A 12,476-nucleotide genomic window follows, 5' to 3' on the forward strand; every position below is an offset into this window, starting at 1 on the left:
AACAATTACCAAAGGCAGATATTAGTACATTTAATCAATACATTTTTTTAAATTGAGCATCAATTATGTCAAGCCAGGATCTAGATGTGAGGAGATAGTGGTGAATGGGATAAAACACATATCTGTTCTTTGTAAAACTGGCAGTCCAGTTAGGGCTAAACTCTTTACCATGAAGCCATATTGTTTCCTACCAGCTTTCCAAGGCGAGTTTTGCTCATCTAAGTTTTCCATTTGTATTTTAGTAGCTGCTATAGTAATTCCTTGTTTTGGGATTTCCTCCATCCTTCTTTCAACTTCATGAATGTGGATGTTGATTTAGATTCTCACCCTGCGAAGTCCTTTTCCTCATCGGAGTTTTGTCTTGGCCTCTGTTGTGTGTATCCGTTGTGGAACTTGCTTCAGTAATTCAAATGTGAAATAACTGGAAAACAACGTGAATTTCTCTATCTTCACAGATACAGATGAAACTTCCATCTCACAATGTTGGGTTCCCTGAAAGTGCGGGAGATCCTCTCATTCGCCCTCATCAGCCCCCAAAATGGCAGGTTTACCTCTAATGACTGATAGACTTCAAAAATATGAGAGCATTCTAAGCTTAAGGCGGATAATAACAAAGTGTCAAGCGCAGCAGTATGTGCAAAGATGCATTTTGCTTACGATCAGGGTGTTATGTTATCATCTGAGAGTAAAGCAAAAGTTGCATGAACTGTTTCTGCTTTAGATGTCACAATATAAATTATATTTTCGGTACTTGGAAATGTACTCTGTACCTTTGAAGCAGATGATATACCTGTTAGGGTACCTAACTTAGCCCTGGGGAGGAAGGTGCATCTGGTAACTATAATAGGTTTTTGACAAGCTTTAAGAGAGCTTCACTTTTGTAAACTAACACAGCTTTGTCCTGAGGTAGCACATGAAATAGGATGTTGCCATGTTTCAGATGTGGGACAAAGGCCTTGTCTTAAGTAGTTAACTGTGTTAGGAAAAAGAAAAGAGACCTGAATGTTTAATGACCCCAGAATCCCACCACTGACCTTCTTTAACCTGTATTTTGACATCACTGTCCTGTAGAAACCACAAATGGGGCATAGGATCTGTCTATGAGAGACTCACACAGGATGTGTTTTTTTTGACAGGACTTGGGAAAGAAAATTCTTCTAAATTATTTTTTTGTTTTATATTTTTCTAAATGATAATTTTCTCCTTTGAGTTAATGGGTTTAATGGAAGCCTATGAAAATCGGAATGAAGTAACACATGTCAATATTGCTCACATGCCTTAATAAACATTGTAGCCTGGCTTATTTTCAACCATGGCAAACTTAGATTGCTGATACAAAGAATATATTTTACAGTTACAGATTTCATAGCTAATTTTCTTTTTTAGCCATATCCCTGTAATTCTTTGTTTGCATAATTCCAACATGGGATGTGAATATTACAAACATACACTCATCAAGAACTGATAGTATGTCTTCCCAGAAGGGATAACAAGGTTGAAAAAAACAAACAGAATTTTCTTAAAAATCTGTATCCCAGTCAGAAATACTTAGCCTGATGGTTTCTTTCAAAATCGGGTGAGAGAAATTTTCATACAAGGTGACAGAGGCAGGGAAAAAAAAACTTCCAACCAAAAGAGAAAGCACTGGGTTAGTAATTATTAAATGGAGCAGTTACCATGTTTTTTCTTCCTTTATACACATGATTATGTCTGTTGAGGGCTTTTACTTGGACTTCACAGCCATGCATTTACCATTTTCAGTTTGAGCCAGGAAAAGCATACATTTAGTTCTGTTATTAACTTTTCTTTCTGGCATCTGATCTTTTTAGGCTGATATGCAGCAAAAGAAAGAACCTGTTCAGGACGACTCTGACCTGGATCGCAAACGCAGAGAGACAGAGGCTCTTTTGCAAAGCATTGGTATATCGCCGGAGCCCCCGCTAGGTACTTAAACAGTGATAACTGTTTTCTTAAATTTGATTTGCATGTGATATACCATGTCCAGCATTTACTATTCTTTTATGTCTCTTTTCTTTTTATTTTTAAGGAAATTCTGTGGCTTATAGTTCAGGTATATTTATGTTTTGAATTGAGGGGGCTGGAAGGAGATGGGAGGACAGATTATAGAGTTGTTAGCAATTTGCTGCTTATTGACTGATTATATGGTCAACCTTCTCTACTGTGTTCTAGTAGATTATTTTATACTGTTAGATGAGTTACCACATTGTAAATACAAGAAATCCTGGAGTTTTTTTTTTGTTTTTTTCCTTAAATTGTTCTTCATTTCCATCACTGAATCCCAGCCTCTCTCTGCCAACCTAAATACTGTGAATCTGGTTATGAATTTCATAACTACCGCAGGCCTAGAGTTATGCCATGATGAAAATAGAAAGCTCAGTGGGAAATGTAAAGGAAAACTGAAAATAGTGACAGATTAGCAGCTACTTAACAAGTTTAAATTTATTCGACTCTATTGTAGATCTTGGTTTCACTGCTAATTGGCATTCTCACTGCAATACCCCTCCTCCAACTCATTCATTTGTAGTTAATTGTTCATGATTTCATTTGTCACTGGGGTCTGGATATTGAACCATTTGTTTTGTTTGTGTTGAAGGTAAACCTCTACATGATGTGTTTGTTCTGTCAATTATTTATCTTTCATGGATAGTTTATTTTTCTTTATCCATTTGCTTTCCTTACATCTCAGGATTACCTAGGGTGTCTGTAAAACTACATGATAGCCAATGTAGAAAGAAAAAAAAAAAAAGGAGAGAGAAAGAAAGGAAGAAAGAAAGAAACTTTAAAAAATAATGCATCTAAATAAATGCAATATCAGGTCTCCATTTCAAAATGATTTGTTTTCTTCGAATCCCATCATTGGCTTTTATATTTAAATAAATTTTCATTTATTTCCATAGTTAAACTATGAATAAAAATCATCCCATGTACAACAAAATGACAAGTTTTATTTATTTATTTATTTATTTATTTATTTATTTATTTATTTATTTTTGACAAGTATTTTATAAATATAAATAAGAAAAAGCAATATATAATAAGCCTATGAATTATTAAGTATTGCTGGATATAATTTAATATATAAACACAAACTAAACCACCATAAAAAAGCATTTTATACTGAACCTCACTTTGTATAGGTAAGATCATATGTCTCACAATGATAGAAGAAGCCCCTATAGGATGTTGATTAGTCCATTCAGCTGCTGTATGGTGTGGAAGATATAACCTGTGGGATATTTGACTGACGAACCTTCTTTGAGGAGCCAATAGACTTTTTAAAACTTAGTTGACCCTGTGGCATAATTTAGACACTTTGCAATAATCTATTGTATTTTGGCCTCAAAATAACCTTTGAAATTGTGTTGCATATAAACACTGGTCAAACACCATAGTAGTATGTCCTGCTTTCCTCTATTCTACATAAAACCAGCAATTACACTTTAAGAACAAAACAGTTAAATATCTCTAAACCATGACCACCATTACCAAATTCTGAGCTATCGCTGCATTCCTACCAGGGGACCTGGCAAGAGGAGAGCCCATTTTCAATTTTCATCCATCTCTCCAACTTACCCTCTGACTTACTGCAGAGGGTAATCAGTGAATTAATTGTGGGACCACATGAAATTCGTAATTTCTTGACAGATCCGCAGTTGTGTTATAGGATTTGGACAAAATAGTTAAACCCTTTACTCTATTAAGTAAATAAAAGGAAATTGCACATGATTGAAACCAAATGGGAACCTACACTTAGGTATTGAAGTTTCTTTCTGCCCATATATAGCTTCTTTGGCCTGTGTGATACTGAGAACCCATTGAATTCATCTGGCCTGGAGCCATCTTGGTTATTTGGTGCAGCTTCTATCTGAGGGACATTTGGCTTGTACCTGAAGTATAGTGAAAAGAAAAATGCATTTGCATTTCCTTTAGCTTTTTTTTTTTTTTTTTTTTTTTTTTTTTTTATGATTCTTGTTCTCAGATTTTCAGCTTGCACTAACCTCTGTCTTTGAACTTCTCTCTCCCATCTTCAGAATGGCGGTTTACTTATGTGCCCATGGCAGTGCCTTTCAGGGCTGCTGGAGGCAAAGGAAAATAAGTTTCAAACACAGTAAACAGTACAATGGGATGAAACTACTAATTAAATGTAAAAATAAAGCAGCCTGGCATTTTCCTTTGTTTTGAAAGACATTTTTAAATTACCAGGTTCAACATTTACCCTTTCTCTATCTGTCACTTAGTCTCTCATTGCAAACACAGTTTGTATTCCACAGAGAATAGATTGCCCTCTGATATAGACATAGAACAGCTTTAACTGATTCTCCTTGGCCATTTAAAATTTCACAGTATTACTTATTTCATAATCTTTCAGAGTTTTATAGACACCCATTTTATTTTTTAATAGGTCACATCTATGCTAACAAAATAAAGTGGAGAATTAGAATTATCCAGATAGTTCACCCTAGAGAGATATTTGACCTGAAATATCTGGATAGCTGTTTTGATTCTCCATTTCACTTTGTTAAGGTGGACATGGCCTTAGAATCCCTAAGTTAATTTTGTCTAAATTCATTTCAAATTTTAATTTCCAAAATGTGAAAAATTCACTTGAATTTCTTTCTTTTCTTTTCTTTTCTTTTCTTTTCTTTTCTTTTCTTTTCTTTTCTTTTCTTTTCTTTCTTTTCTTTTCTTTTCTTTCTTCTTTTCTTTCTTTCCTTTTTTTCCCCCCTTTATCCCATCTTAATCTCTCCTGGCCATACAACCACTTTAATTTGGGTCCATTTGTTTTGATCTGTCTGACACTGCTCTTCCCCAGTGCAGCCGCTGCATTTTTTAACATGGGATACCTGTTATTTTCATTATTTAGTCCCAACCCCTATGTCTCCCTCCTCGAAATCAGTGAGCACTCCTAGTGAAGCCGGAAGCCAAGACTCAGGCGACCTGGGACCACTAACAAGGTAAGAACTGTTCCTTTACAAAGGCCATAGTGAATGTCAATAATATTAGAAAACAGAGGCCTAAAAAAAACCCCACACCAATGCCATTCTGTTGTGCACTGTTAAATTAAGTCCATGCATCTGCCTGTATACTCAGCCAGTTTATGTTTAAATTGATGGTGGCTTGCTATTTTAGTGGCATAGAAATTATTTTGAACACTAGAAATGATAAGCCTATAATCTTATGTTTCTTAGAGCGAGCTAATTGAGAACCATGTGTCTTGTTTGACAAACACAAGTACATCTATTAGCTTTGGCTTAAAAAAAAGAGAAGGACCAAAGGCAAATGGAATATATATCCAGTTTCTCATTATTCTACTTTGGTTTTGGTTTCCATGGGAATTTTTGTGAAGAGAACACTGAGATGTTCTAACCCTAAATTTAATTTTTTAAGTATGCTGTTTATTAGCTTAATAGAGTTGAATAGAATTCCCACGTGCCATGCCCATAGATAGGCAGGTGGTATAAATGAATGGGGCTTGGGGGCCTGTGGTGACTGGTTAGGAAGCACCCTTTCATGAAGGTCAGATGGTCTCCTCACAGCTCACACTGGTTGACTCATGTGGGAATATGGACCCAATTTTTCGACATCTTTCAATTTTTCTTGAGAAGCTAAAAATTCACATATTTATGCAATAATCTCCTAAATGTTCAATGTTAATGACTTTGTTAAAGTAATTGTGGGCCAGATTTCACCAGTGGGCTGGCAATTTGTGACCTCTGTCTTTGACTCTTAATTTAAAAAAATCATAAAATACTTTACTAAAACTTCAAATGAAAGAAGAAACAATCATCTGCTACACTACTGTTCTAAAAATCAGCCTTTGCCTTGTCTATGTACCTTTCAATCCTTGTTCACTTGTGTACATTTTTTTGCTACAAGTATGTTACTGGGTGAGAGGTATAAAACTTTGTTTTTTCTTTTTCCATTTAATACATTATCATAAGCATTGTCTTTTGAAAGTACATTGTTTCCATATAGGCCTAGGAAATTTTGGTAGAGAAAAGTATGGAGATCAGAAAAGTCTAGAGTTTGCTGAGTTATAAGGGTTTTAGTGTTGTGTATGTGTGTCTGTGTTTGTTTTTTTTTTCTTCCTGAAACCGGCATGAAAGACTGGAATTGTCTCACCCATATCTACCTCTTGGTATGTTTCAGAGTTGAGTATTTTGTTTTAATAGGGTGTTTTTAAACCAGTGGACACTGCTTTCTTTTCTTTTCTTTTTTTTTTTTCTGCAAACGAACGAGGGTTTATTTACAAGCTCGAACTTGGGTCCAAGTATACCCGACACAGGACACAGCGGAGCAGGGACTTGGACCCCAAGGGGGGTTCCAACTTAGTTTTATGGGCTGGTCTAGGGGACCTCCAGAAGTGGGGGAGGGAGGAATTTCTCAAGTTCTGTTTACATTCTGATATGGGGCTTTCAAGGGCATTGAGCTCTGTTCTCATTCTGATATGGGACTTTCAGCTTTGGGCATTGAGCTCTGTTCTCATTCTAATAGGGGGCTTCCTGCCACTGGCTTGACTCTGTTCTCATTCTAATATGGGGCTTAACTGAAGTAAGGTCAAGTTCAGCTCTTATTCACAGGGGCCTGAGATGGCTGAACTTGTGCTAAAGCTGAACTTAAGGTGGAATGGCCTTAATTTTCTCAGCCTCCACATTTCCCCCTCTCAGAGGAACCTAAGGAAGGACCCAGTCATGGGTCCAGGTTGGTCTCAGAGTGAGCCAGGGGAAATGATTAAACCAGGATTCAAACCAACCTTGTTGCTGTTCTCGTTCCCGTTTAAGTCCCAGGGAAGAAGCAACATTCCACGTTTAAGGCAGCACATAACCCCCCCCCCCCTTGTTGTAAGAAGACTAACTCTAATCCCCTTCTGTTTTGAAGGACAACCTCAGACTAGGGAGTCTTGGAGGTGGAAAATAAGTGAGAACGGTGCTGTCTTAGCTTTAGGGGGTTGTCCTTGTCTGGTCGGCTTTTCCATTCTGGAACAAAGTCCTTGAGAACGGTGTGTGGATCAGCTGGCTGGACGTGGGTGTAGTGGACCTGGGGAGTAATCCTGTCGACCTTGAGAGCGGTGGGAGTGGTCAGGATCACATGTAGGGTCCCTTCCAGTGAGGTTGAAGTGTCTGGTGTTGGTATCTCCGGAGGTACACCCAGTCACCCGGCCGATATCGATGGGGGCCCGGGGGTGGCCCAGTCTCGTAGAGGGCCCTCAGCTTAGTCCACACCACGCGTGAAACCCTCCGGATGAGGTCCTGGGGGTTTCTCGGATCCCAGACGAGCCCCCAAATGTTGTGTCCAAGATTGCAAATCCGAGAAACCACCAAGGAGCCGACACCCATGCAAGCGCAAGAGGGTTTATTTGCAAGCTCGAGCTTCGGTCCAAGTATACCCAACACAGCGGAGCAGGGACTTGGACATGGACACTGCTTTCAATTTGAGAAGAATGGAAGTAGAAGTTTTTGTGGGTACTGGTTTATTTTTAGCAAATTGCCTTTCTGATTTAGAGGCAGCACACATCTCTCATCTTTTGCTTTGAACACTTCAAAGGTCTTTGAGGGGAGGAAAAAAAGCAACAATAACACAGTTATGTAGGATCTAACATTTGTACAAGAGCTGGCACAATATAATTACATTCCTTAGGGGGTCCACTGGCCTATCATTAAGTTAATATATTTGCCTATTTCTATACAATGAGGGTGTTGTGTCATTAATGCTTAGCTTCAAGGGGTGCAGTTGGCATTAAATTCTGTTACTGACTTCACAGTTGATGATCCCTTTTGAAAACTTTCTAGAGAAAGCTGGCCCTATGCTCTTAGCACTCTGGGGACAGCAGCAAATATTTCTTCTCAGGAACATTCACTCTTCATTTCTTCCCCCAGTTACATGATTTTTTTTTTTTTTTTAACTTCATGAATCACTTTGGAAGAGGTGCTGTCTACTCCCACCCTACACAAATTCCAGCTAGCTTCAGTTCTTGATAGGAACATTCCAGCAAGGATGGACAACTAGAAGCCAATGACCGAATCCCTTGCTGAGTGCAGATTTCATAGGAATGCAAAAAGATTGCCATTGAAGAAATGATGCTTTTTCAGAAAAACTGAAAAAAACTGAGCACGGTTTGCCTCAGGAGAAGACATTAGGAATAGCTTAGTAAATCTTGCCCTTATTTTGGACTAAGGAAAATTTCACATAAGCTTATGTTTTTGCTTCCATAGATAGATACAAGTGTTAAATTTCAGAAGAACATTATACTTCAGTCTTTAAAATTCCACTTGGAATATCTTTTTCTGTAGGAGAAACATCTTTGAAAACAATTACTATTAACTTTAACACTTCGTAAAACATGAGACTGGGCAGAGAGCTTGGTAAATCCCGAGAGTACAGCTCTATAGTCACAAATTTGCTGATGTGTGTGGCATTTGCACTCTTTGAAAAGTGGAAAAACTTTCAGGAGATAACTCAGAAATCAAATGAACATATTTGGCCCTACATAAAAGTGCATATACAGTCCGTCATCCATGTGCCAGAATATCAAATCAAAACTGAAATTTTCTTTACAGAGCCAAAATTGGCAAACCTTTCTTACGTAACCTGCATCAAGTGGTTAACTTGCAAATTGGCATGCTTAATAGACCCTGTTATATGGAAAAGGTTAAAATGGGCTTTAAAAAAATCAAGTATAACAAAAATTCCTTTTATTGATTTTTAAGAGCAGTTGAGTAAATGTTATAAAATAAGTTAATAGGAAGTAGAAATATACAATCATTTTTCAATTATAATAATGTGATTTAATTTTAACTTAAAGGGTCACAATTTGTTTTGCAATTTCTGCTTTTGTTATCATTGCCTGCTTCTCATTGACAATTTACATTTATGGTATTTTTCATTTTCTCTTAATTTTGTTAAAAGTGATTCATCATTGCCCAGTTGATCATAATGTGCAGAGAATAAGTTCTTAGATGTAAAAGAGTCAATTTTATTAATAAGACATTTGAGGGATCCCTGGGTGGCGCAGCGGTTTAGTGCCTGCCTTTGGCTCAGGGCGCGATCCTGGAGACCCGGGATCGAATCCCACATCGGGCTCCCGGTGGATGGAGCCTGCTTCTCCCTCTGCCTGTGTCTCTGCCTCTCTCTCTCTCTCTCTCTCTATCATAAATAAAAAAAAAAAAAAAAAAAAAAAATTAAAAAAAAAAAAGACATTTGAAAGACTAGTTTTACTTACATAAAAAGTCCGAATATACTGTATACAACTGAAATCCAACACAATATTAAGAAGGTACTGTGCTATGATTAGTTAGAATTGATTAAAAATTTCAAGAATATTTTAGTATAGGAAAATGTGTTATCTTAATTCAGCATATAGAAAAGGTCAAAGAGGGAAAAGTGATCATTGTAGTATATAGTTAAATGATACTTGAGGAATTTGAATGCCTATTCCCATATTTAAAAACTTTTAAAACTTTAAGAATAAAAAATACTTTTTCTCAAAATGATAAGAAATATTAATCTGAAGCCAATAGCCTACATCTTCTACACATACGAGTGAAACGTTTAGTATAAAGTACTCAAAGAAGAATGACTTGTGTTTAGCTGAATATGTCTCTCTTCCTCAGGACATGGAAAGTTCCTTGAGGTTAGGGAGTAAGTGATATTTGAGATTATATCCAGATAGTGAGTTTTTGATAAATGTTGATTGAGTGAATCAACTATTATCTTAATTTTTACAGATGAGGACACCGAGGCACAGAGAAAATGAGTAATTTTTGCAAGTTCACACAGGACATAGCTACGGTATTAGGTCTTTACCTAGACAGATTGATAGAAATTTTTGCAACCTATACCTCTACCCTACTTGATCTCTGACAACAATTGATATAGGTGATATACATGACTTACTCCAAAATATTATTATTAGGATTAAATAAATTAATACCTATAAAGCACTTAGAAATGGGTCTGGCATATATTAAGTATATGTGAGTTTTAGCTATTATTATTGTTTTTTTTCACATTTTATTAGTCACATTTTTCCAGTGGGAAGAGTTCTTTTTAGATTCTCATAAAATATGTTGGTGTCATTTTCCAATTTGATAAAGCTATATCTTTAAGTAATTATGTGAAAATACTGAACATGCCAAGGCCAAGGACAGATTGTGGTCCATGCCCCTAGAGACCACTTTCTGGGTTGCTCAACTCTAAATCCCTAACCTTTATGTATTCCACCAGAAATTATTATTTAGGTGATAATCATTTGCCTGCATTTATTCTTCTCATTTACGTGAATGGCTCACAAAGGGCTCTGCACTAGGGCCCTTCTGATGTTTAGCCAGGATTCCTTTGGCTTCTCAGTGATAAAGCTAAATTGGAGACTATACTAGCCTGCACAGATCTTGGAAAGTGTGTTGACCTCATAACGTTCACCTGGCCACCAGGGTGGAGGCAACACCCTGTCCCAAACCTGATTCAAGGAAGAAAATTTTCAAAATGATTTAAAAAATTATGTGTTAATTTGATAACACATATTATTGTACAACCTACTATTGTACAACCTACTATTACAATAAGAACACCCATCCCTTTACATCTTTAACAAAATAGTCAGAAGGGGAAGTTTCTGATGTTTGTCTGTGATGAGAAGTGGCATGGGGGATGGTGATGGTCTTAATACCTCATTAAGTTCTACTTTCCAAACAATTAGGACATTTGAGTCCTCTCACATTTTATTTTTAATAAAATTATTATTTTTAATAAATTTTATTATGGAAACAACATTGGTGCATTTTATACAATTAGAACATGTGGACAAGCAAAAACTAGAGAAAAATCATATTCCTGCCACCAGCAGTTAGCACTCTTAACACCTTAGTGTATATTCTTTCACACAATGTATATGTCATCATATATATATGATAAATGATGTCGTTATACAAGCTGTTGAGCTTTTCTAATCAAAAGTCCCTCTTTTTCCATTTCAATACCTTTTCATCTTATGTAATGTCTATAGTATTTTCAAATTTCCCCAATTGCCCAAGACATAGTCCTATTGTATTTAAAATAGATCCCTCTCCTTCCAGTATTTATTAACCAAAACACTTATATCTATAGTTTTTCTCTAGGAGGTAAGGCCCCTCCTAGGGGGTCCTCAATGCAGCAGCAGAAGAAATGTCTTCTGAAGTGTGTTACAGGAAAACAAAGGTACAAAGGTCATTCAAGCTTTCAGTTTCCTGTGCACTCCTGATTCGATTTCTGGATGAAGGAGCAGATGTCTGCAGACCCTGTTCTGTTCAATTTAAACATTAGGCTTCTATATAGTAAACATTAAATTTCATGTTGACAGAATACTTTGGTTAAATTTAGTTATTTGATAAACCCTGTCTTTCCCTGATCTTCCTTCTAGTGAACCCTTAAATAAGGAAATTAGAATAATTTGTTTGTTGTCAAGCTCTGTGGGCTACACCTGGTTATCACTTTCTTGCCTCAGTGATTTCAAGAGAGGAAAATGTACTAAGAGACAACATGAGCTTAATGCCCAACAGAAAATCCCCAGGGCTTCCATTTTTATTCACAATTGGATTTCATAGGGTTCTCAAGTACTACATAAGCCTCAAAGGACTTTTGATCCTTTTTTTTTTTTTTTTTTTTGGGTGAAAACATCACCATCTTCCAAGGGGCTCTGATGAATCAGAGGCTATAGAGAAGATATTGAGGATTTGGCAAAGGTGAAAAAGTATGATAAGATAATGTAAAACCTTGGAGGACATTTAATAAACTTCTTAAATTTTGTATATACAAATTTTTAAAAAATTATCATTATGTAAAGAGCTGATAGGATACCACCAGTTAATTGCACTCCAGGGAGCCCAGTATCACTGATTCAAGGCTGGTTAAAAGTCACTCTCTCTGGAAATTAAAATGAAAGATGCATTATAGGATTTTCTTTTTATGTAGCTCATTAACTGATTGAACATTTTTTTTTAATTTTTATTTATTTATGATAGTCACAGAGGGAGAGAGAGAGAGAGAGGCAGAGACATAGGCAGAGGGAGAAGCAGGCTCCATGCACCGGGAGCCCGACATGGGATTCGATCCCGGGTCTCCAGGATCGCGCCCTGGGCCAAAGGCAGGTGCTAAACTGCTGCGCCACCCAGGGATCCCTGATTGCACATTTTTGATACCTTGTTACCCTGTCTACAGGAGAGTGCACTGTGAAACTATCTGCATATGGTTACAGTGACACAGTCAACAAGGAGTTGCTGAGGTTTCTTGTGAGAAACTGCTTGCTTGACAGCAGATCCTCTGTAAAAGATTTGGGGAAAACATGTCCTTCCTCCATGATGGAGGATTTTCTTTTTGCATCCAGCTCAGATGGACTTCCTGCATGGCTTGGTGGCCTGTAGAAGAGCTCCCTGTTAGGGCTCTGATGCTGGTCAACAGAGGGAAAATTCTCACACAGTAAA

General features: G+C 37.0%; 1 protein-coding gene and 1 long non-coding RNA gene across 11 annotated transcripts in view; one reads left to right on the top strand and one right to left on the bottom strand.

Annotated features, from left to right (window-relative positions):
- The window catches only part of DYNC1I1 (dynein cytoplasmic 1 intermediate chain 1), a 440,266-nt gene that overhangs the window by 172,679 nt on the left and 255,111 nt on the right, over positions 1-12,476 (top strand). For 6 of the 10 annotated variants that reach the window (XM_035698496.2, XM_025471296.3, XM_025471298.3 and 3 more), the window contains 2 exons: positions 1,830-1,944; positions 4,835-4,976. In XM_035698496.2, coding sequence (XP_035554389.1) covers positions 1,830-1,944; positions 4,835-4,976 — 257 coding nt within the window. The remainder of the gene's footprint in view (positions 1-1,829; positions 1,945-4,834; positions 4,977-12,476) is intronic. The other 4 variants (XM_049093605.1, XM_025471297.3, XM_025471301.3 and 1 more) reach the window with 1 other exon arrangement.
- LOC112674887 (uncharacterized) overlaps positions 1-12,476 on the bottom strand; it is an 80,707-nt gene that overhangs the window by 26,851 nt on the left and 41,380 nt on the right. Inside the window, exon 5 of the long non-coding RNA XR_004804661.2 lies at positions 4,020-4,097. This is a non-coding gene — a long non-coding RNA (uncharacterized LOC112674887). The remainder of the gene's footprint in view (positions 1-4,019; positions 4,098-12,476) is intronic.

This window comes from Canis lupus, chromosome 14 (genome assembly GCF_003254725.2).
Source record: "Canis lupus dingo isolate Sandy chromosome 14, ASM325472v2, whole genome shotgun sequence".
Taxonomy (NCBI): domain Eukaryota; kingdom Metazoa; phylum Chordata; class Mammalia; order Carnivora; family Canidae; genus Canis; species Canis lupus.